The sequence below is a fragment of the Pelecanus crispus genome, chromosome 8 (assembly GCF_030463565.1).
Source record: "Pelecanus crispus isolate bPelCri1 chromosome 8, bPelCri1.pri, whole genome shotgun sequence".
NCBI classification, from domain to species: Eukaryota; Metazoa; Chordata; class Aves; order Pelecaniformes; family Pelecanidae; genus Pelecanus; species Pelecanus crispus.
The window spans coordinates 32,447,923-32,473,832 of record NC_134650.1 but is presented as its reverse complement, the minus strand read 5'-3'; the positions used below and the strand labels follow the sequence as shown (position 1 = coordinate 32,473,832).

General features: G+C 43.2%; 1 protein-coding gene across 2 annotated transcripts in view; it reads left to right on the top strand.

Moving 5' to 3' along the window:
* Positions 1-6,400: 6,400 nt before the first annotated feature.
* Positions 6,401-25,910, top strand: part of TENT4B (terminal nucleotidyltransferase 4B) — a 42,595-nt gene continuing 23,085 nt past the window's right edge. Inside the window, exon 1 of one of the 2 annotated variants that reach the window (XM_075715924.1) lies at positions 6,401-6,948. In XM_075715924.1, coding sequence (XP_075572039.1) covers positions 6,401-6,948 — 548 coding nt within the window. The remainder of the gene's footprint in view (positions 6,949-25,910) is intronic. The other variant, XM_075715925.1, reaches the window with a different exon arrangement.

Sequence of the window (25,910 nt, the reverse complement as noted above, 5' to 3'; positions counted from 1 at the left end):
AGGAGCATGGAGCGGTTGAAAGGTTATCCTGGGATTTGGCAGGGGCAGGCAGTGAAGAGGGCTGGAGCGTAACAGCTGAGGAAAGAGTAGCTAGGTGGATTACGGCATATGACTGCACAGTGCGTGGATTTTAATCCCAATGTTAGTTATACTTGCTGTATGCTGAGGATAGTATAATACTAGCCTGATAAAAGGCATTAATATGTGTTTGGAGCACTTAAAAGTACTTCCACACAGAAAGTTTTGCTCTCGTTTTCTGGGTGTTACATTGAATTGCAGGATGATCTGGGTTGGAAAGGATGTCTGGAGGTCTCTTAGTCTAGTCCCCTGCTCAAAGTAAGATTTACTTTGGAGTCAGATAGGTTGTGATAAACCTTGAGGATCTCCAAGGATGGAAATCCCACAAAGCTGGACAGCCTTTTCCAGTGCTTGACTGCCCTCGCTGTGAACACTTTTCTTTTTCCTTTTCCCCTTGTACTTAGCGGGACTTCCTCCTGCTGCAAAATGTGCCCCTTGTCCTTTGACTGCACACCACCAAGAGTCTGCCTCCATCTCCTCTTACTAACCCCCACTTGGTAGTTGAAAACAATTATATTCCCCTCTTGTCCAAGCCGAATAAACCCAGCTCCCTCAGCCCGTCCTTGTACATCATGTGCTCTAGCCCTCTAGCTGTCTTGGTGGCCTTCTGCTGGACCTGCCCTACTGTGTGTTATATTGGGGGGCCCAAAAGTGGACACAGTATTCCAGATGTGATCTCATGAGTGCTGAATAGAGAGAAGTAATTGGTTTTGTTGACCTGCTGGCCGTGCTCCCGCTAATGCAGCCCATTATTTGTCAGCCTTCATCAGTGCAAGGGTGCACTGCTGACTTCTCTTCAACTTAGTGTCCACCAGGACCCTTAGGTCCTTCTCTACAAAGCTCCTCTTTGGTCATTCGGTCTAGAGCCTGCTCTGTTTTATGGGATTACTCTGTCCCAAGTGTAGGACTTTGCATTTTGCATTGAGCGTAGCAGTCAGAATCTGGTTCCTGGGGACTGTTAGAACAATTAAGTATGTTATTTTTTTGTTTAGGGATGGGATTTTTTAGGTTACTAAGGAGAAGGAACATTTCATCTTCAAATATGAATCTGAAAGTTGCAGATAAATGTATAGAAGATAGGGCATCCACTAGAAAACCTGGTTTTCTTAATATACTCTAGCAGACCCTGGTTTTTTCCTTCAAGTGAAAAGACAGACTGTCATTTAGATCTTAAATTATTCCAGCAGTAGGAATGCATGGATGATTTTTTTGTTTGGTTTTGCTATGTGCCAATCAGTTAAACATCTTAAAAAAATATAATTTGTGTCATAGTAAGATAGGTGCGTAGTATGAACCATATCACTTGCAGAAGTATATGATTTTTAGTGCTTCTGTGTTCTGGTACACATGCCATTTCTAGCTAATAGCTGAAAGAGAAATAAGGACGTGCGAAGGCATTTTGGTTTCTTGTGAGTTTGTACTAAAACTCTTAACATAAAAAACCTAAAATAATCCCTTCACCTTTGTTTTATCTGAGGAGACTGGAGCACCTTAGTGGTCTTGTTTGGCTGAGGGCATGAAGCACTGACAAGCTGGCAGCTCTGTCTCCAGCTCACCTTATATGTTTGGGTTGATAGACGGGTACACTGTAGCTCTTGGGAGGTGTTTTTGTTGTTACGTTAACCTCATTGCTGCTATTAATGAAGCTTTTATATGTGATTTTCTAACATCCCATGTTGTAAGATCTTTGCCAAAGTCTGTTGCCCTTAGCAGTGGCCCATAGCAAAATGGAGCCCTTTGGGGTTTCTGTGATATTATCTAATAATAATTAGCCAACTGTGTATTTTGACATCCATACTTTATTTCTCTGAATGAGAAAATCTTGCTCTATCACCTGTCTAGCTACCAGTTTACTGTAACTTGCTCTTGGTGTCTAATGGAGGGCTTGTGACTGAATGAGAGGTCATAATTTTGTATGTTAATTTAGAGAGCATGTTCTGCTTGTAAGGAACAAGTTAGAAATTAATAGGAGAAGTATGGAAGACACTTGAAGACTTTTGTCTATGGAAGACAAGGCAAGTTATCAGTGATTTAAAGAAGTGTCAGATTAGGGCCTAAAACCAAAGAGATTTGTAAGTGTAAGTTAATGGTTGGACTGGATGATCTTAAAGGTCTTTTCTAACCTAAACGATTCTATTCTATTCTAAGTATGGAAGAGCTAAGCTGTAAGATCGGGACTATAAAAGTTGTTCTGACATAGTTATGGAAAATTAAGGCAGCAGCAGAAGTGATGATGTGGTGCAAATTAAATGTTTTGGGGTCTCCTTTGGCACTGGTTTATTTAAATAGGTTTAGAGTAAGCTTGAGATGAAGCCAAGATCCTTGACAGCCTACAAAGGCAAAGCCAGATCTTGAAGATACTTTGAGGGTGGCAGAAATTGGATGGATCTAGACAGTGTGCAGCATAAGTAAATAGATGCTAAATAGATGTAAGTGATCTTCATCAGTTCATGTAATCACACAGATAAGACTGGTGTCAAAACAGGTATCTGTAACTGAATTTGTTTGCTTATTCTGGTCCCTAAGGCATCATCTGTCTGTGCTTCAATTAAAAAACTGCAATCCTTTGAACGTATGGATTGCTTCTTTATTTGTCTCCCTGTCTGACACCTAGCACAACAGAAGCTGGCTCTGGGTTGAGATTTTGTGCCAAAATAGGTGCTGAATTAAAGTTGGTCTGTGGAATTGAGTAAAGAGTGTAAAGAGGACTGTGTGCTCCCCACCCTGTTCAGAAGCAGTAGGACTGGTGGTGTTCGCCTGCTGCTTTGGCCTCACTGCAGCCTGCAAAACGGTGAATCCCCAACTGTGTAGATAAGGAGTTATCATTTCTATGTGGTTTTATTTTTGCACTCTGTAGAAACAAGTGGCAAGATTTAAATAAGCATTTGTTGTGAAGTACTTTTTATACGTCATGCCTTGACATTCAGAAGATGGCTGTATACCACGTTATAGTCAATAGTTTAACTATTTGGGGTTTGTGGTGTGTGGTGAAGGGTTTGGTTTTTTTTTTGTACAGTATGTTTTTTTTAAAGATTGTCATCCTAGAGCAACAAGAATACTTGGCTTAGTTTTACGTTTGTATTTTGAGAGAAAATACTAAAGTCAGCACAGTAAAATTAAAGAGAGAACTGTGTCAGAGAACAATTTAGAGTCCGTTTGTAGTTTCAGTATCATAAATGAAATGCATATCTTGTGGAATATTAACGTAAAGCAGCCAACCAAAAATGTGCATAAACTCAAGTTCTGTTTCCTTAGTAATTTTCAGTAAAAGCATTCCCAAAGGATTGGATAGAAATGTCTAGCCTTACATTTACTGTTGCAAATTCAAATTCAGGCAATGGTAGTCGTAATCGAAAACAATGTAATTGTTCCTTTCTGGCAGAGAAGAATTGAGCAAACAATCTAAATATAGTTTGCACTGGACATCCTGTTAAGATATATAACATTAAGATAATTGGCAAAACCTGAAAACTCTGACAGTCACAGCAGATTAAGGAACTTGAAGTTTTTTCACAAGGGCTGAAACATGGTGAGCCGTTCTGTTTGAAGAAGCTTTTACTTGAGTGTTGGGGGTTTTTTGTCTTAATTTCCAAATAAATTCAAACTGTTAACTTTTGTACCTTCTGGGAAAAATAGCATGCATTTAAATCAATTCACTCTAATTTAATTTTGTTTCTGTATTATTTTCGTAAGTTCCTTGTTTCTGTGAGAGGTATTTTGTCAGACATAATTCAGTGACCGCATAAAAACATGGGTTGAGACTTGCACACAAAGGATATGGTAAGAGTTTTTTTTTCCTTTCAAATCTGGGTGTTGGGAACTCCTTGCATTACTGTTCTGTTAAGGGCTCAAATCAAAATGCTTGTGAACTGAAATAAGATACTATTGTAATAATCTGTACGCTGTTAGAACGATTGTGGCTGCTACATGGTCTCAACACAACGGAGGGTCCCAGTGCAGCCCTGGGGTTGCGAGGCGCTCACATAAATACCTATACCACTTTTAAAGATGCATGGGGATTTCAGTATACCTTCTACCCATCTTTTTTTGACAAAAACCCTGGCGAGGATTCTTTGTTTTCTTTCTCCTCTGACATGTGAATTTATTTTTGAACTTTTAAGGAAAATTGCATTGGCCTCTTCCCTTCTCCCCGTCCCTTGATGGAGAGTGAAAGGCACTTCCAGAATTTAACTGAAGAATGGCTGATTCAGCTAGAAAATGCATGTTGTTTCTAAATAACCTTTTCTGAGAAGTTCTCTTTTTAGTAAGTAAAAGAGTTAAAGTTCAAAGTAATGATTAAAAAAAATCACTTTGACCATATTCAGGCGGTGATTTTTTGTTGGCGTGGGGGTTGCGTGGGTGTTTTTGCGTTTGTTTGCTTGTTTGTTTTTTTAATACCCCGTAGGTATACTCCCTAATCTAAACCTTTGTGGTATCACACCAGCCATGTTGTGTCCTGGCTTTATTTGCTTGGGACTAGGGTTGCTACTGAGGAATCCTGTAAATTAATAAACCTCAGTCCTACAACAAAACTTGTTTATGTCTGTGTGCTATGAGTGTAGAATAAATAATTGGTTTTTTGCAGAAGTAGCTTTTAAAAAAAAAAAAAAACAACAGGTATTTTTTCCTGTTACTGTTACCTCCTTAAGGATAACATGAAATCCTTTATTAGACTTATGCTCACTTTTCTGTGTTGTGTCTTAAAAAAAGAGAAAAAAGTTTATGAATTGAAACCTTTTAACTTGCGTCTTTGATGTAAGAGGAACATCAGGCACATCATTTTCTAGTTACCTTTTTCTGGTATGTTTATAATTCTCAGAATAACTGAAGAATGTGGATTTTGGAAAATAGCGTTGTTCAGGGCAGTTTTTCTCCAATTCCAAGCTGTGCTTAAGTCCCACTAGTTTCCACTTGGCTTTTGATGGTAGTTTTAGGTACAGATCCTAATTCTCAAAGCAATTAAGTCTGTCAGCTCAAAAGTCTGTCACCCTACAGCTTCTTGCCGTAGTTGGGTTTCTCTTGGACAGTGCACGTCAGTCACCCTGTGACAGAACAGAGGAGGGCTGAGGACAAAATGCCCAGCCCTGGGATGGTGGGGAGAAGCCAGAACTTCAGTCTTTGGTTGTCATCAGGAAGTGGTGCTAAGCCTTCTTTGCAAACTGTCCACCTCATGGAATACTTGGCATTGAAATGCAGCTTCTTCCTTCCAAAACCTCCATCTTCCCAAAGAGAATTACTCTTCCCTGCAATTCAGAAACTATGGGAAGCACCAGGCCCTCTGTAGCGTATGCTGGAAACTTTCTAGCTGATGTTATAGCAAAAGATGTTTTCAGGCCGTAGCATGAAAACACGAAAAATAAAACTGAATCTGACCAGAACTTGTACTACTGAATGTTGCTATTTGCTGTGTTGTGTATGTGATGTGTTTTTCCATCTGCAGAGGCAGTGGCTATGCAAGTATGGCACCTAGGCTATCTTTCCCTCTCCTTTGGAGCTGAAAGAAAGGCAGGAAGACCTAGAAGTATCCCTAACAGTTTTAGGGAGCGCAGCAGCAGCTGACGGCGTACGAGAAGGGCAACGCGACCGCAGAAGACGCCGCGTACCGCAGAGCGCTGGTACCGGTACGCCCGACGCCCTTGTCTAATGTACACACGCACCAGCCCTGCGGGGCGACAGCAGCGGCGCCCCCAAAACGGGGCCGTGCCCTGCGGCTGCTCGGGCGCGCCCCCCCCCCCTCCCCCCGCCGGCGGGGCCGGGCCTCCGCCTGCGGCCCCCGGCCGGCCGCGCCGCACCTGCCGGGGAGCCGGGGCCGGGGAGCCGGGGCCGGGGCGCGTCCTCCGAGCGCGGCCCCTCCCGGCCGCTGCCCCGCACCCCCGCGGCGCGGCCCGGCCCGCCGGGTCTCCCTGCAGCCCGCGCCCCGCCGAGGGCCGAGCCGGGCCGCCCCGGCGCCGGGCGGCTGTCGGGCGGGAGCGGCGGCTCCTCTGGCGGCAGAGCCCTCCGGGGCCCGGGGCTCCGCGCCCCGGCAGAGGGGCGAGGGAAGGGCCGGGGCCGGGCCGGGGGGAGCGGGGGGGAGAGGCCGGGGCCCGCCCGGCCCGGCCGCCGCCGCCCCCCTTTATTGCGCGCGGCCCGTGAGCCGGCGGCCCAGCCGGGCCCCGCCTCGCCAGGAGGGGCGGGGGCTGTGGAGCGACGACAGCGAGCAGGCAGGCGCGGAGCTGCCCTTCCATAGGAGCCGCCATTAGCGCTGGGACCCGGTGACAGGGTCTCGGCGTCGGCGGCCGGCGCGGCGCGGGGAGCGGAGGCAGCCGGGGTGGGTCCCCGTTTGATGGATCCCCGGATCGCCTGGCTCCAGCCAGAGCAGCTCGGCCCCTCGAACCGCCTGTGGATGCAGATCTGGGAGACCACGCAGGGGGTCCGCAACCTCTACTTCCAGCAGCAGCAGCAGCAGCAGCAGCAGCAGGAGCAGCAGCAGCAGAGCGCCCCCGCCGGGGCCGGCCCGGCCTCCCCGCCCGGCATGTACCGCGCCCCCCGCGCCGACCCCCAGCCCGACTTCCTGCCGCTCGAGAGCGCCAACAACCAGCACAACCGCAGCCACCACCAGGCCTCGCCGCCCCCGGGGGCCGCCGCCTGGGCCCGGCCCGCACGGGGGGGGCCGCCCGCCGCCGCCGCCGCCGCTGCCAGCAACAAGAGGAAGCGCGACAACAAGGCCAGCACCTTCGGGCTCAACTACAGCCTCCTGCTGGGGCCCCCCGGGCAGGGCCGGGCCCCCGCCCTGGGGGACGAGCCGGCCGCCCGGGCCCAGGCCGGCCTGGCCGAGCCGCTCTACACCGGCACCCCCTGGAAGAAGAGGAACTACAGCCAGGGAGTCGTGGGGTAGGCGGCCGCGGCGCCGGGCCGGAGGGCGGGCGAGGGGGGCGCCGGCCAGCGGCGGGCCTGGCCCCGGCCCGGCCTCTGGAGGAGGCGGGGGCCGAGGCCCTCCGCGCCCCGGGGCGGCTGCCGAGGTGCGGCGGCGGGGGGGGGGGGGGGGGGGGGGCGCTGGGCCGCGGCACCTGAGGCGGGGCGGCGGGGCGCGGCCCAGGCCCCGGCGGGTGGCGCAGGGGCGGCCGGGCCGGGCCCGCGGGGCACCGCTCGGCGGCGGCGCGGGGAGACGGGGGCGGCGGGCCGCTGCTCCGGCTGTCAGTGCCCGGCGCGGCGCGGGCCGCCGGGGAGCGGCCTGCGGCGGGGCAGCCCCTCGTGTGCCGCGGCGCTGACCGTCCTGCCCTCCGGGGCCAGCGGCGCCGGGCTGGGCTGCGCGGCCGGCCGGGGCGGCGGCTCCTCGGGGGTGGGGGGGGGAATGAACGCGTTTGGCGGCGGCGGCGGCGGGGGCAGCGCCTGCCGCGGGTGCCCGTGTGCATGCTAATGGTGCGGGCACGCCTATCCGCAGGGGACGGGAGCTCCTCGCTGGCTCTCCTGCTGTCACCGCCTGTGCACGTGGGGCGTGTTACACGCTCCTCGCCCGGCAGCGCGCTTTGCTCCCCAAACACAGGTGTTGGCGCTGTCACCCTGCTGCTGGCTTTGCGGTTATTCTGGTTTTGTTGTTGTTGAGATGCCTAATAGCATTGCTGCTCACGCACATGCTGCGGGGCTGGATGAAGCGCTTCGCTCGGCTGTCGCTCAGGGTGGCCGAGCCGGGGGGAGGAGGGAGGGCAGCAGGCAGCACCCTGTCAGCTGTGCAGGTCCTGCACGCCTGCCCTCCGCAGCCGCTGTCAGGCGTGCTTCTGCAGCTTTGTGCTGCGTGTGGATCAAATGCATAGGGCGAACTATAACTGGAAAAAATTAATAATCTGCCGCTGCTGAAAGAAAATGCGTGGACTAGGTAATTGCACAGGGAGCGCGCTTTCTAAGACCTGACAGAGAAGGTATGTGCACATGCCGGCGCCAGCTCTCATAAATAAACTTGCGTGCGTGTACAGAGCGTTATGGATTTCAGTATGGGATTATTAATGGTTTTCAGGGAGCTCTGACTGTGGAATGCGTGTGCTGATCTGAGTATTTTGTCCATAGTGTTTTTGCGTTAACTTAGGTCTCATCAGTTGGCGTTGCACGAGCCTACAGAGATCGAGGGCAGGCAAACAGATATCTTCTGTCCTGTTTACCTGAAAGCTGTTTTGAGCCCTCCCTCCTCCCTTTTTTTAAACATGGGGCTGGCTTTTGATATGGGTGATGCCCTGGATAAAAGCCATTTGGTAACTTCTGTGGCTTTTTTTTTTTTTTTTTTTTTTTTTTTTGTAAAAGTTCATGCTTTTCAAAATATAACCTTTGTCTTGACCCATAGCATGCCCCTCCTCCCCTTGGCAAGAGCACGTTGACGTGTATTTGGCTTGTTAAGTACGGATTTCTCATGTGCTGTATGCAGGTGTAATACCCTTTCCAATCCTGCTTCTTTGCAAACAAGCCTGGCTTCGTTCCAGAGTTCAGATGGCAGAGGTGTATGGTGACGGTGGAAGGCCAGGAAGAGCTCATTTTAGAAATCAGTAATGATTTGGTTGTGCCAGGTTTTTTTGTGCCCAACTTGCACCTAAGGGTCCTTCAGCCCCCTCCCACCAGAAAGCATTGACCTCTTTGCCTTCCAAAATTGCCGTTCTGTAAGATTTGTCAAAATGACTGTTCAAATTTGCTGGTCACTTTGGAAGACAAACTCTTACTACCTCTGGCTCGCTATTTTCTCGCCAGCTCCTGCGTTACCTTTACTGCTGGGGTTATAATAATTCATAAAATGACACTGCAGAAGTGTGCTGTTTTAAGTTCTAGTAGTCACTATACATTGGAACCTTCCATAACTTTCTTCATAAGACTTAAAAGTAATGTGTGCAAAACATACTAAGTACTGAATTTTTGTAAGTTAGTTTTTGGACTCTGTTTATCTTCTAGCTTGTCACTTATTTACTTGAAGGTTGAGGAATGTTTTTAGAAGTGCCTTTCTCTCTCTCTCTGTCTCGTAAATCCATAAACCTTTTCCCTGTATTGCAGATATAGGGGGGGAAAAAAGGTGAGCATCAGCAAGAGATTATTAATAATAACAACAGCAACTGTACCAAAGTATTCAAGGTGATGTCTGTTGCAAGAGTAGGTTTCGGTTGAGTCAGTTTCAAACTCCAGAAGTCCAACACATTGTGGACTTCTTTTTTTTAATAGCATTAAAAAGTACTCAGATATATTGGTCTACATTTGGCTTGACTGTCTAGTTTGTGGCATATATTTTACATGATGCTGATACTCTTGTTTTAGCTATTTCCTTTGTTCAAAGCAGAGTAAGGTAGAGTGTCTCTGAGATACACCCCTACATTGCTTTTCCTAACTTAGGGAAGTGAGTGATGTTTGCTTCTAAAAAGCTGTTTATTCCAAAGGTATTTAGAGGCAGTTGGCTAACAAATCTTGAATGAAAAACTGTGAAAACAATTTCTAAAAGGAGCTGGAGCCTCTGAGGAAAGCATAGAAAATGCTTAGCTCTTTTTAAGGTTGCAGCGTGACCGACTGGCTGCTGGCAAGGCCTCGTGAAGCCTCCTGTGTAACTGTGTATGGAGTGCTCCAAGGTGGTGCCATCGCTCCCTCATACAGGTTTCTTTTCAATAGGTGTCTTGTGAGGCATCTGTCTCGGGTCTTGAGACACTGGACAGTAATGATGGATAGAGAGGTTTGTAACCTAGCAAAGGAGGTTGTTGGTAAAGTAAATATTTTAAATTCATTATTTCCAACATGAATTCCCAAATTTGTGTTGACTAGTTCTAACAGTTACTGGGGAAAAAAGAAACCTGCAGTTCTGTTACAGCATTACTTGTGTGTTAACAGGTACCTGTTTCTTCCCCAATCGTTTCAATGCAAATTGTGAAAAAATAGTAAAGGCTTGACACTTTTCCCTGTATACCATCCTGTAATTTTGTTTAGTTAATCACTTTAAATTTTGAGTCTTTTGAATACGACAGTGTTGTGGAACAGTCCCATTTTCAGAAAGATTAGGCCTGACTTGCTGGCAAACACAGCTGAAAGCTGACATGTGGCGTTCATTTTTCCAGTGCAAGGATGTCACTTGTGTGTATGGCTGTGCAAAACCAGCTCTGAATATGCAATTATATTGATCAGCTGTCTGGAAAAACAGTCCAGTAATTTTTAGCTAGTTGGACAGTTTATGTACACACGTAACAGTGTGTAACTGGCTGTCTGAAGATTTAGATAAGTTAAACAGGTTGAAATAGTAGATTTTAGTTAAAAGCTAAGTATCTGTTCAGTCAAATCTTTGATTTTTTTCAGGTTTTTTATTTTTATTGAGAAGCTTAATTCCTTAGTTATGCTATTTATGCATACAAAGAGATAACCAAATAATCGAAAAATAACCCGTAACAGTATTGTTTTGATTTCAAGGTAGATTTCTTATAAAGCATGCACAGTATTTGCTGACATTCACCAGTGGTGAAATACTGACAGTCCAACACGTGGCCAGTTTTTACTCCCACAGAGTTAATGGTGCTATTATGCATATAGTAGACCTACTATATTCTGGCCTATCTTTAATATTTTCCCTTATTCTAAGTTTTCTGACTTGCAGTTCTATTAATAATGTAGATGTTTGCATTACAGGTACTCTGCTTTGTTCTGGCACTCTTTAACTTTTTGACTTCTGAAATATCACTGTAAATCAATTGTCTAGTGCTGCCTGCAATTTGCTTTGCACCAGTCGGATTCAGCTTGCGTATCTTGCATCCTCTGGGGACTTTGTCAACAGACAGTAGCGCTAAAAGGAACAAATAGTGCAGAAAATGAATTAAAAGTTTTACAGCGTGTGTATGATGTTACTGTTGACTTAACTTGTAACATACCTTTAAAGAGTTTAATTAGATTTGTCTTGACAAGGTACTTAGCAAAACTTAAGGATGCAGAAGGCTGTGTGGATTGGGGTTTTGGAGGGAATTCTGTGTGCATGTGTGTGTGTGTGTCCCAAGGGCAACAGTAAATAGCATTAGTAGTGTCACAGGTTAAAAAGGAAGTATTTGGGATACTGAAAAGGGTGTTTTACCGCTTTCACTGAGTTTAGATTGAGCTTAACTAAAAGGTGGCAGAAGAACTGCTTAAAGTGTAACACAACCCAAAAATAAAGACTTGGACTTAAGTTTGGCCTGTCCTCTCGTAGGTTTCTGTGATCCTTGTGCCAAAGGAAAGAGTGCAGTTTGTATGCAGTTCCCAGGTAGGAGATGTGGATTTTGGGAGTCTGTAGGGAGCTGGTTTCGTTTTCACAGGAATCTGCAGCCAAAGGCAAGAACCCAATTAATGGGTGAGTTTAAGGAGGGAAATTGGTCGTATGTGCTCCAGAGGAGGAACCTGGGTTAAATAGAAAATCATGTATTGTGAAATTCTGAATGCACAGTGTTTTGAAATACTAATGGAAACTTCAGCGCGAACAGGAGAGAATCCCGTGCCCCCCAGAGGAGGGGTGTGCACACGGACGTGCACACACTCGCAAGCTGCCAAATTGGTTGGTACAGAATTGAGGAGGCTTCAGCTGATTTGATAGAAGGGTTCCCAGCATGTTGCCCAGGATTACAGAGGGTACCATGAAATAAAATCATAACTACTTTAGGAAGAAAACAGCTTAAAGCCATACGTCTTTGCTACAGAAGTTCTATTATGATTTTTTTCATGTGAAATTTGTCAGCTTCTCAGGTCTTTTAATCTCTTTTTTGAAAGAAGCTAAGTACGTTAAGGCAGGTGCAAGCTCATTCTCTGCAGGCTTTGAGCTGACCAGAGGGCATGTAGCTACAGTAAGGCAGCCGTCTCCCTGAGATAACTTAACCTGCATCTCTTTAGCTCTTACTTGCTCAGGTCCTTGCATGGTATCAGCCACAGTAGCATGATCTCCACGTGGGCTGGAGCATGAACAGAAAGAGCTGGGTGTAGAGTGAGCAGAGCAAGTATAGAATCACAGAATCATTTAGGTTAGAAAAGACCTTTAAGATCATCGAGTACGTGTACCTGCAGCAAAACGTCTAGCCGGACTGAATGCCTAATTTAGGGAACTCTGATAAAATCCTAATCAATTGTGTTGTTTTTCATCATGTGCTCTTAAGTGCTTAAATCAAACGCATGGGTGGCGCTTGTTTTGCTGTTGCATTACTCAATACATACAAATGCTTCACATAAGTAAAACAACCGCTTTTGTGTACAGACTTCTGACTTCTGGTGAAACAACAAGGTGCGTGCACGACTTATTAAATGTGTCATCTGTTAGAGTAGTTGCATGCATTTTAGATTAGTGAAGACATGTATGTTAAAATGCAGGTTGCAGTTGAATTCACCAGGTACATCATGCGTAAAAATGAATTATTCAGGAAAAATTCATAGACACAAATCTGCTTGCTCCCCAAAAAAGCCTCTTAGAACAGTACTCGCATACGCAGCTACAGCGAGGAGAAAGCTGTAAGGTAGAAGTGCAAAGATGTGACTCAAGTGCAAATCCTTTTCTTGTACCCATCGGATAAGATCCACCGTCACTCTCCGTCTTGTCCTGAGTCATGCCACAGCACAGTTCTGGCAGTACCCTTGTGACAGCTTGTGCAGCTCTTGAAGGCGGTCATCTGGGTTTTGGGGAAGTGAAATTGGATATTTCCCCACAGCCTTCTGTAGTAAGAAATTACTTCTTTTGGAGGGGTTGGGAGGGAGAAACAGGTTTGCTGGGGGATGAAGATGTTGGACTAAAGGCACTTTGAGGAAACCTTTAGGCAATATACTGTAAATATTATATAACAGTGTTGTTTCAGCTTGCAGAATTTTGGAATGGTGCCAACATTTAGGCATGTTTTGTTTAAACAATTTAAGGAGGACTTTGGAGCCCTGCTGGTTTCTACACACGCAAGGAAACAGCGTGCGAATACGTTCTCGTGAACTGTTTCGTTTTCTCCAATTCTTATCCTCTGTTTGGGACTTGGGCACCTATTTACCTTGGAGTGGCTATATAAGGAACAGAAGTTTGGCGGACTTTTTTTGGCAGGTAGGGATGTCTATATTAAGTAATAGGAAGAGTATGCCATTCCCTCTTGCATGCTTGCTGATTCCCAAGAGCTGATACATGCCTTCTGTAGCAGTATGCAGTTGAAAAAAGAGGATCTCACCCTGAATCGTTATTAGTATTGTATTAAACTGTGTTGGGGTTTTAGCTCTTATTTTTTAATTGGCAAACTGTTAGTATAAGGTCAGTTTTAGGAAGCCTGGGATTGTATTGTTGGCCCTAGAAAATAGATGGGGACCCATATCATCAAAGCATATTGTTGCATTTTTCTCTACTTCAGGGTTCATTTTTTTAACCATCTTACTGTTACACTTTGTTCCTAGGCAGCTTATACTCACTTATTTAAAATTGGCGTATGAGGTCTGGTTTCTTTACTTTGGGAATTTGCAAAACATTGAAATGTGGTTTTGAGAAGTTGTGTATGTAACCTTGCTATCAAAATACGCAATAATATAATACTTCATATTTCTTTTGATTGACCTCATAATTTGGTCATTCAGAATACATTTCTGAATATGGGGTATGTGCTCCAAAGTAATGCATGTGCCCAAATTTAAAGGGGTGACTTTTGCTTCAAAGTTTTTTGTTTACGTTGCATGTGATCTAAAACAATGGTTCCTACGTGCTTTGCTGAATGTTGGAACTGGTAGCAGTAGCAGGATGTGGCCCAGAGCCAGGTTAGGTGTTGTGTTGAAAGGTGCGTGTGCTGGTAGTGATATGGCAACATAACCAGTGAGAATCTTGCATAATACATATTATAAGTAAATAAATAGTATTGTTGTTCTTAGTGAGCAGTTTGTGTGCTAATTCATTATTTGAACATGCTAGGATTTCTTAAATTATGAGTGTTCGTCTCTTCGAATTAATCTTTTTGGATGAACTGCCAAAAAGTGCTGAAGATGTTGGTCATATTTGAATATTGCTCTCTGTCCCTTTGCCTAGAAATTGGGGCTAAAGAAAATATTCCTATAAGCAAGAATAAGAGAGGAAAACTAGTGATGTAGTCTTCAGATGTTTTTCCTAGGCTGCAAATAGCTTTACAGAAGGAACAATTTAAACTTTAATAATTTTGTAACTTTAACCTACAATAGATAACACAGCAGGAATTTTTTCCAGGAATACTATGAACTTATGATGTCAAAGCAAGAGATAGACGTGGATCGAGGCAGCAGAACTCTTGTTTGTAAGTTCGTACAAAAACCTCTGCTACAGATTTCTAGAGCCTGTTTAAATCTTTTCAGTAACTTTGTATTGGTGGTCCTCATGTATTGTATCATAATCATGCAATTAATATATTAGTATTGCTGCGTTCAGTATAGGTCTTTTGATATTAGCTGTCCCTGATGGTTATCTTTTGGACCCTTAAAGCTGTGTCACAAAATCTGCGTGAGGCTGAGCAGCGCAGCCCAGGAGCTGATTGTGTCCTGTGGCCACCCCTGGGGCCATGAAGCTCTGAGGGTAGGTCACAGGTAGGAGGCAGCTCCTCCAGGGCAGTTCCAGCACGTCAGCTCAGTGTGAGGATGAACTGGCTGCATGACTGGGTCTGAGGATGTCTTATGCTGGTACACCAGCAACATCTATTCATTTTCTTCGTCCTGTGGTGACAATTAAGATTGTTTGGCAGCCCTCATTCCAGATCAGCCTCTCTGACAGTCTCGTAATGTCCTTTATGGCATGAGAACTGCATCTGAATTCTTCAAAAGTGATGTGCAGCTAAAGAGGCACAGTCTTGCTACAATTGCTTGAGAAGGCTTTACAGTGTAGAATTCTCCGTCACTGTACTGTATTGCATACATCTTGCAAATTTTTTTTGCATGGCATTTTACAGGATTTTTACTGGAAAACAATGGTAGCAGAGGCTCAAGTAAGCAGAGGCTTAGGGTCAAAGTAAGTGTCTACGCATCTCCACTCTTCTGTCTTGTCGGCGTGATTTATTGGGGGGAAATAGTCAATGCTATGTTGAAAATGTTGTTAGACAGCATGGAAGAAGTAGTGTTGTGATTCTGCAAGTAATGGGATATAACAGTGGGCAAATGCAAGCATTGAAGTCCTCCAGAAACTTCCAAATCAGGGAAATGAGGGTAGTAGAGGAAGAGGTGTGTAGGTGAGTAGGAACATCAGCTGATCGTCTTTACTCAGTGTAGGTTTACTTCCAGGTAGATTTAAGTACACACATTTAAAGTGTCACATGCTTTCTTACAAGTACTTTGTTTATGGGCCCAGTAAAATCTGAAAGAACTTGCATTAGCCTGTCACAAATACCAAGTATAGATAAGCCCTTCGTATAATGTCATACTGTAATTAGAGTAAGAATACCGCTAAAATACAGCATGCAGGAATATCTTGCTGTAGTCTGATGACTAAGGTGTTGATGTTACGGTTGTGTGTCAATGTGTGGCCTGAAGACAGCGAATCCTTAATCAAAGCTTGTTGACCTTGTCTGACCTCTTGATGTTGTGATTGATATAGACTGAGGAAGTGTGATAACAGAACTTTCTTCTTTTCTTAAGTTTTTGTCTCACTGTGTGAATTTTACAGCTATTCACTTCCTCTGTTACTTCAGGAACAGCTGATACTTTCTTACATATTAGAAAAAGCAAAAGTTTTTTTTTTGTTCTGGTTTTGGGGTTTTTTGTTTGTTTTGTTTCAAGGGGATTGTTACAAAAAGCATGCTCCTTTATATGCATTTACATTCCTCACCCTTCTCCCTCAATGAGATTTTGGCTTTAATCTAAAATAATTGGGTGTATCGTTTTTGAAAATTGTGTGAAGTTTTACTCCAGATTTGCACCTTGCACAATGGCTTTCTCTCTTATGTATTCAGAGGTACTCCTGGTTGGGAAGCTTTCCACAACTGTCAGTTAAACTACTGAGTTAAACATAGTGCAGTGAAGGAACTATCTTGATCTGAATAATGGTCATGATTGCAAGTCACACAGTCTTGGGTCAATATTGAGGTAGGCTGAAAAAATGAGGTCCTGATAGTTTATTTTATTTAATTTTTGCTTTGTTATGTCACACTCTTCTTCAGTTGGGTGATTCAACTCACATGCTCAAGGATCTTCTATTTACTTAGCCTTCTGGTTGTGTTTTGGACTCAGTGTCTTACTCTCACTCATCCATGGGGATTTTTCCTAGTAGTAGTCATACTTGGCAGGTACTCACAGGAGAAAATTTTCATGTTGATTTTTGCCTTGAAGAGCTAGTTTGTTATTTGAGGTAAGCAGCTTCTTTACACGTACCTCTGCTTCCAACATCAGGTGGGAGAGAAGTTTGCCTCATTGAGCTGTTGGATTTCCTCTTACGGGAGAATTTTTTAGGTTAGGCAGAAAGGACGATACTGTCTTGCTTCTGTTGCTGTTTTGTAATTACATTATACATCAGCTGGAACCATTTTCTTAGCTAAAATCTAAATTTGAATTAACTAATGATCTTCTGAAGCTGCTCTTGTTACAACTTGGCCAAATGTGACAGGCCATATACAGGTGGTAAAAGAGAATGTTTCAACGGTGGTAAGTAGCAGTGTCAGCTCCCAGCATAACGGCACCTGGGAGCAAACGAAGAGAATAACCGTGTAATAGCAAACTTCCTCTCTCGTTTCTTGTATAATGTGGTATTTGCCTGTAGGCATTAAGTCACTGAACATTGTATGCTGGGATAGTTCACTTCAGGCTTTGCTCCTCTGAAGCATACCTGCTTCAGGCATGCTGAAACGTGCTCTTTCTAGTTGCTATTGATTCAGCCGTTTGTAGAGCTTGCAGCGAGCCTCTTACACTTCTCTGCTAGCTGGTCTCCACTGCTGCATCTTCTACTCACTTTTTTGGTACACTAGACACATTTGCTTAGTCTTCAAATTATTATTGAAATTATTTTGAGAGTGGTTTCGGTTGGATGAATCTTCAGTGGGTTTCTGAGAGCTGTGCACAGGCCCTCGCTGACCATTTGCTACTTTTGTCCGAAGACTGCACAAATGTGTTAATGCACAACTTGTGGACGGCGTGGGGAGGTGTGCCATGCGGGGGATGTCCCATCCTAGAGTGGGTTCCAGTGTTCACCTATGTGATATTAGGCCAGGGCCAGTTGCAAGGATTTAACTCTTAAACCATTAGAAGTCCCTTTCTTTTCCACCGTGTGCTGGTTCTTTTGTCCTTATGTCCAAGCAGAACCCAGCAATTGAGGTAGTTGTGTGAAATCTTTTGTAAGTCATCTTTCAGCATATATGGGTGTATCTGAATTTTAAGATTTTGGACTTATGGGAAGTATTTCAGTGAAGTATTTTCTAGGCTTATATTGGTAGTTTTCTGACAGCTGTACTAGCTGAAGCTTCAGGGGAAAGAAGAAGATAAAAAAACATTATTTGATCCACAGGGTTAGTCAGAGACTGGCTTCTCCAGATACTTTGAAGGATGAGACTGGTCACCTACATTGGAGGAGGAAGCATTTCTTCCAGTTCCTGACATCAAAGCTCTTGAGTGTGCATCTCCATCACTGGGCTAATAGAGGTGACCTCAGGGAACGTTCTTCTCTGATCTGCTTAGGCATTATCTTTTTTTGGCGGTTATTGTTTGTAGCTTGCTAGCACGGAGTGATAAGCAGAGCAGAAGGAGGCTGGTGACTCTCCAAAATATTTTGCAGATTGAGTGCTACTGTTCCTGGCCCATGGTTTTTCTGGTACCCCTGCATCCTGCCTTGCAAGTGAGAGTATCTGAGCACAAGAAGACAAGCCAGCATATGAACAAATAGTTTCTAATATATACCTTTAAGGGAGTATATATATATATACACACACACTGCATCATGAGTCCCACAACAAATACTGCATTGTTTAATCTGAATGTAGTTCATTGTGCACACCCTTACTGTAAAGGTGACAAATCATTAAAGTAAAAAGTTACCTGAAATGTTCCTTGTACCTTGCCATAGCATGTATGATTGTTTCTCCTCCCCCTCCTTCAAAATGCACCTGCTCCAGTCACTTTTGCGTGTTTGGAAGTGAGAGGGAGAACTACTTGTGGTATTTGTATTTTGCCTGAATATGACAGCAGTGCCTCTCAACTTGTATGAATGTTGCGGCAGAGTGTCACCAAAGTGCAGTAACAAGTAATAAACGGGTGATAAGCTGGTTCCAAATGTGCTAAGCAGGTAGGTTGGGGTCACTGTCCATTTCGCCTGAAGAATATAAATTTAACATACAAACTTAAGACCTTGTGGTTTTAATAGTAAGTGCTAACTTCAGATCTTTTCATAAGAAGTTTTGAATACTTCTAATATAGGAGATGCAACCAAAGTGACTTGTGGCTCACTTTTATGTTCCTTGAATGCTCCAAACTGCTGTGCAAAATTCCCTCCTTTCCAAAAAAAAAAAAAAGAAAAAAGCCACCCAAAACTGTAAATATTAGAAAATGTTGGAACACTTTAGGGATCTGCATTGGCTTTCCAGGTGGCATACTGACACTTCAGATTTAATTTGAGAATGTTCTTATGCTGGAGCTGAAAAGGTATTAACGAACTGCAACTGTGGCTAGTTATTGGACTTCATATTTTTAGATCAAACAAAATAATATAATGTGTTACTGAAGCAGAGGTGTTCAGACTTTTATTCTGTTCCTGGTTCTTCTGCCTGCCTAGCTAAAAAGCAGACTTGCTGCACAGATGGATGCAAGGTGGCTTTCTGGAGTTAGCACAGTGCACTCTTGGGTGTGCATTATGAATTTGCAAGGACAAGTGTGTAAGCAGTACCGGCTGCCGGTAGGAACTGAGACTTAAACAGCTTCTTGATTTGACTTTGAGGTGAACAGCGTAAGCCTGGGATTGTGGTAGTGTCCGTCCTTCTTGGGGACTGGTGTGGGCTTATTTGGGGTGGATGTTTGAAAGCTGAAATCAGCTCTGATGGAAGGAGATGGGAGTTGATTACATTGCTTTCCTTCCTTTCATTTAACTAATCTTTCAAGTCAAATAATTTATCAAGTCATAAACAAGAAGAGTATTTGCCAGGCAGGACCTGCTGTGTGTGTGAAAGTAGAGGACTTTTCTCCATTCTCTTCTGTGTCAGAAAACCCTGTTTTGAACCCTGCGTGAGGCTTGCCTGGCTTCATGTTGGGTGACCTGCTGCACACGCAGCCGTTTACGTGGTGACAAAGGTCTGTGCTGCGAGTTTGTAGCTCCGATCAGAGTCTTCAAATGGAGACTTTTTTTCCGAGCACATGTTATCCATCGAAGTGCTCGTCAGCCTGCAGGGAGTGTGTTAGTCTCGCCTCTGCCCAGATAGCATGCGGTGTCATTTATTGGCAGGGCACAGATTGTTTGTTTATGTGATAAATTTGCTACACTAACAAACAGTAGCAAAATACTAGTGATGTATAAAGAACTGTCCTGATAGCATGGCCTTATGAAGACAAACAGAAACCTGCTGCATCCCTCTGTTCTGGTTTAATAGTAACACCACTGGTGATATTTACAAAACTGATCTAATACCTTTTTTTTTTTTTTTTTTTTAAAACTCCCTTCTCCTACCTGTTGTGCTGGTACAGAAGGGGTCAGACCTATGTGCAAGCGTTGCAGGGATTTGCATGCTATAGCTTTTGTTACAATCCTAACATGAGCCCAAACATCACTGTGTTATTGGGAAAGTGCAGCTGATATAAATTGAACCACTACTGATACTGATAGTTACTTCTTGTTAAGCTCTTGTTTAAAAAAAAACTTATAAACTGTTGTTTGGTCTTTTTGAGTGAGAGCTTTTTAAGCAAGGGGAATTGGCAGGCTGAGGAATTACTAATTCCCCACTATAGGAAATAGATACCTTTTAACTTCTCTGTGGTTTTAGCTGTTCGGAAATTTACCTCAAGTTGTAATTACAGAATGTATGATGTGCATGCTAGCGGTTGCACTTTAAACTTAAAGGCTTTTAAAAATACGTATCTGTAGTTTAAATTATGAGGTTGCAAACTGCATAGCTGGTCTGTATATGTAACCATTCCAACAGACTAATACTTTTCTACAAGTGAGCTAAAGAAAACCCTTGTGGTAGTATTTTATAGGAGATGTTAGAATTTCTGGTGTGTTTCAAGATAATGATATTACTAGAGTTGAAATAAACCAGCTGCTTCCCATCTCTGCTCTTCCCACTTTGTTTTTCCTGCACAAAACCTTTCTCTCCTGTTTCATCTTGTTCTTTTGTTAGTACTATCAGCTCAGTTGAGGTAGCAGTTTTTCTTAATTTTTTTTTTTTTTTCACTCCTCTGTTAGCAAAATGCATGCCTTACTTTGGCAGCCCATTGCTTGGGAGAAGTAGCAGACTCTTAATAGCACTTCTCATAGCACTTGCTCACAGAGATGGGAAGGAGGGACGATATGTAGATGCTTTCCAGGGAAGAAATACAAGGCTATTCCCACACGTAGTGATTCATCTAGATTGTTTTTAGGTACAGTTTGATTAAAAAAAAACAGTAATGGGAAGTAAGGGTACTTCTCAAAATGGTCTTTGTGATTAGCATTTGATGTTTTTGCTGGAAATGCTGTAAAAATAGAGAGCAAGGCTGAGTATGCGTGTGGCATGGGTTTAAAAGCCAGTGGATCAGTTGCAGAGTTATATTTCAGATTGCTTATTGGTAGCACTAATTCAAACATCTGATTTATACTTACTCAGTAGGACTTTTTTTCCTCTTGAAAGACAAATTTCTATAGGAAAAATTCTAGTAAATCTGAGTGTATTTTAGGAGGACAAAGCACACATTGCAATTTATAAACAGACAAAAAATGCTCACCTCTACGTTGATAGGGGAAAAAATCTCTTACATTACTTCTTGACTAAAGAATGTGCTTGGGAGTTTTAATTAGAAATAACTTGAATCAGTTTAAAGAAGATAGCATTCAACCTGATTGACGCAAAGGATCTATAAAATAAATAAGAAACTGAGAAGATGGAGATAACAATTTAAATAATTGAAAAGAACTGCTCACATTGCTTCTTTCTCCTGTGTTTTAATAGGTCTCTACTACACTTTGGCTGTTTCCATAAGGCAGTGCTATTTTAGTGCCTTTTATGATGCACATAAACCCATAAGTTAATGTTAAATCCAGAACATAAATAAAAAACTACATTAATTTCAGGGCTTTGGAGGGATGGGTGTTGATTGGGAGGAAGAAAGAGGGGACTATGCTATACGCTTCCAAATATTTGCACAGGATAGAAATTGTAGGTCTTACGTAAATTTAGTGGCATCTTTTTTTACACCACCGCATTTGAAGAAACGTGCATAATCAGTCCCCCATAAATTGTCAAAGTGAACAAACTAACTCCATGCAGAAAAGTGTTTTCAAACTCAGTATCACAGTGATTAGATTAATCCCGAAAGACATTAGTCCTGAAAACAGGATTTGCATTCCTGAATCATTTATGTGTTTGTGAAAATTTTGCCCTCCCTCAGTCCTGAAAGGCAATTCTGTGAATTACTCAGCAGACAACAAACGCTGATCAGAAAGGTCAAGCTGTTCTTGGGTAAATGCTGAAAGCTACTCAAGTACCGTGTTGTTGCCGGAGGTGGTCTTCTGGATGTGGCTATGCCAGTTGAAGGTGTTTCTTCTGCTGGCCTCTTTTCGCCCCTTGCCATCAGGGAGGATGTGACTGCTGCTGCCATCCTCAAGAGGTCCTCTTTGGGCTCCTCTTCGGGCTCCCCGCTACACTTAGGAGAAGTTGGCTGCTTTAGCTGAACTGGTGAAGGTGGTGGGATTTAACTTGGCTAACTTTGCCTTAGGTGGATTAGGGAGGCTTGTGTAATCCTGTTATAACAGACCTTGTCTCTGGGAAGCCAGGGAGTGGGAACAAACACCTGGGCTATAATGGAAGGGGACAGAAGTAAATCTCATTTGCCTAGCTCTCTGCAGACTGAAATTGTCCATTTGTGTCTTTGGAAACTGTTTATACAGTAGATATCCTGATTTTTAGCGATGTTTAGTAATCATATGGCAGCGGAATACCTGTTTTTTCTGCATGTCTGGTTTTAGGTAAACTGTGAAAAGATGGTCTGCAAAGCTGTATTTCAAACAGGTGAACTGAACTGAAGAAAAATGTATGATATCAAAATCCCAGCTCCTTAAGCTTTTCTGGTTTTGTCAGGTTACTAATACGGACATCTTTTGGGATGTTTCCTTTTAAAGTTCCCGTAGGGCATATGTGGCTCCAAATATGGTTACTGTGTGACTGTAATATGTTGATATGGTTCAGTAACTAAGGATATAAAAAGTGATTGTTGAAGTCTTCAGAGACTTTGAAAATTCAGACTTCAGAGGCTTTTGAAAATTGTTTGCTTTATTATGCACAATTTTAGTTTCTTATGAGGTCTGAGGTATCAGTCGCCATGAAACTTAACTGCCTATTAAATCACCTGTAGATGCAGCTAGGTATTTTTTCAGTAGCTTAAAACCTAGCAAATGTTAAAAGAATTTGTCTGCTACAGAGGCCCAGGTGGTAGGGAGAGGACCTCAGCAGATGCTTCGTATTTACAATTCCCTTCACTACTCTAATGTTTGGTTTTGCTTGAGTTTGTAGGTGGGAAAATAATTTGTGATCTTTACAGTGTCTGCTGTTGTTCCTGCTTCATTATTGAACACAGGTAGATGGTAATAGTAATCTAGAAATTATTTTATTAAGCTCGTGGGAGGTTAATGTTAAAATTGACAGTTAATTTGGGAAGCTGTTGGATTCCCCATCTTGTAGAGTGTCAATGTTGCTTTTAAAATAAAAAAAAAAAAAAAAAACAGTTGCGAGGGAGAGAGGGAGGATTGGGCTCCCTGTGTCTTTTCTTTTCCTTAGTTACAATTTTGTTCAAAACTGCTTCAGGACCAAGTAGGTCACAGATGGGAGAGGGGAAAGCCTTGTTTAGTTCATGAAACTTTCGAAGGACCAGAATTTCCTGCCATAATTCTTTTTTTTTTTTTTACAGTTGCAAAAACAGTACCATCTTTTTCTTAGTAAAACACATTGGCAAGCTTCAAAGTGAAGTTATTTTCTCTTCTCCTGTGCAATGCTAGCTTTGCTCTTGGGAGTGGAGGGATGCATGCAGTTAGGACTCTTAAGTATTGATGCTTTCAAGAAGCTAAACTACCTCAGGTTCCTCCTTCACATTCTTCCCCAAAGACAATTATAAGCCTGAAATTTGACTACTTCTTTTTGTTGCCTTTGATTTTTGCTTTTTTTTTTCCTCCAGAGAAGACTTAAAATGGTAGGGGCAACTAAACACTGTCCTACAGGAATTACTCATCCAAAGAAAATTCAGATACAAAAGGCTTATTCAGTGCTACAGGGGTACATTGCAAATATCGCATCTAAGTGTGGGTATAAAATCAATAAACTCTTAAATCATAAGTGATTCATCTTAAACCATAGAGTTTGGGAAGGCAAAAGTCATCTGTGTTCATTGCTTACTTCTGCCCACCATCCACAAAGGTTCTAAATTATTTAGATTTTCATCATTCTGAAAAAGAAGCTTCCTTCAGAAAATCCTGCCGAAGAGTAAGTTGTAGTGCACGAGCACTATATAATTTTTTTGCATATGGTTAATATCCATTGTTTTAAATTATCTTCGGTGATGTTGCAAATAGCATTTCCTGTGCAAAGGAATATATATATGCCCAAGGCAGAGGAAGCTCTTTGGGATGGGTGAGCAGAATTTTAAAAACTAGTAGTTTTTAACAGTTGGAGCAGAAGCTATGGGTAACACCCTGATGAGAGAAATTAGAACACGCATGCCTGCATAATTTCTCCTGTGAAATGAAGAGTGAAGAAGAGCCAGAGGAGAGTGGTCGTATAACACAATTCCAGAATGACAAAAGCAGGAAATTTTTCAATTGAAACTTACAACTCTGGTTAGTATAATACTGCATGTTAGCATGCAAAGGCAACACCTAACGGCTATCCTGCGATTAAGCAAAACCAGACTTCCCTTTATCTTGCTGGCTGCTCGCTCCGCTTCTCAGCTGCTCGGGGCAGGCAGGGAAGGTGCAGGGCATGGTCCCACCTCAGGGCAGGTGCTGGTGTGGCTGGCGAGCTCTGGGCATTGGTTGCGGTGGGCTGGCTTCCTCCAAGCTGCCAAAATCCGTGAGCACAGTGGGCTGGTCACTTAGTCTGCGTCAGGATCCTAGCACAGAGAAGTGAAACTTGTAGTATCTCCAGTTACGTTTCATAAAGCAACATGTATCACTCTTGGTTCCAGTTCTGGACTTGGAGCAATAGTGAGTTGGGCTGCTTTGTGTGTCAGGTAACTGAAGTGTACGGTCAAGTGTGTGTGCTTGCCCATGTATCTGTCTGTGTGCTGTGCATATAAAACAGACATAACATATTGTTCATACGTGATTATTTTTTAATTGCTTGCCAGAGATGCAGTAAGGTTTATACTCCAGAATAATAATGTCTGGGATATATGTAAACTGGTTTGAGAATCCGGAGTTGCACATTTAGAGCCCAGAAGTTGTGCCACAAAATAAAGTAAGGTGTGATCAAACTAAGACAGAAATGTAATGCACTGAGTTCCATAGTACTTGCATCTGCACAAAGGCTGCAGCTTTTCACCTAAATGGCTTGAGTCTAACAGACTTGCATTCCTCGTGGTGCTATTCAGTGATGTTACAGTGGAAAGTCCTTCTGATTACAACTTTTGCAGCCATAATTTCTGTTTTAATGACTCATCACTATGTCTGTCAGGTAAACATAACAGACACTTTAATCCGCTAAATTTAGTGGCTTCTCTTCTCCTCGTCTCTCCTCTTCTTTCTCTTCTCTTCAATTCTGTTCTGTCTGTGAAACTCTGATGGAATCAGCTTACCAGGCTTGAAAACAGGGTGTGATGCAGCTAGTACTTTGTTTTAAAACATGCTCAGAGAAAGTGTGAGAGACGATTTTATTTTTCTTTTCCCCACATGTTAAGATTTCCTGACATACAGGACAAAGACCCAGTTGGTTACTGCTGTTTACTGTAATAAAAACAGTAAACTGATGCTCTTATGCATTGCAGAGAACTCTCTCCATGCATTGTGAGTAGGTCTTGGCTGTTGGTATGCTTTGGTATGTCTATAAAGCCAAATTAAATCTCTCCACAGTGAAATCAGGTTTATTACAGTGTAATTTCCTTCTAAAAGCAAGTCTCCTTTTAAGGACTTTTATCTAAAATAACTGATGAATATAATGGCATTAAATAATAAAATACTGTTATGATGCCAAAAAAAACTTCTCAGTCCCTTTGATCTTCATTTTGGCTAAAGATATAAAATTCCACTAGAGACTCTTGTAACAGACTCCATTAATCCAGACAAATTGTTTTGAAAAACAGCAACTATAATAGATGTTGATTAAGACAGTGAATAACCTTCAGTTGTAATTTTCGATACAGCTTGAGTTAACTCCACATTAATTGGAGTCACGCCTCTAAGTCATGTTGTACTGCTCTGAAATCTGCATGTGGCTATTTCTGTTTGTCTTGGCTTTAATTAATCATTCTCTTATTTCTTGGCAGCAGCCATTATTGGACAGGGAAATACAGTTCCAGGTGTAGTCTTGAGCCTTTACGGCTTCTGCCTGCCTTCTGCATACTGTGGCTCTGTGCAGCACAGGCGGTCCTAGCAGCATGGAGCCTTGCAGCAGATGAAACACAGATATGTCTGTAGTATTTCCAACTGGTGTGCTGATGGGAACTTTCTCTAGCAGTCTTTAAGCCTTTCTTCTCTCATTGAAAAAGTTGACACTTATTTTTTTCTACATCTGCATTGTTTAGTAACATGCAGTACATGTGTAATGTAAGTTTCT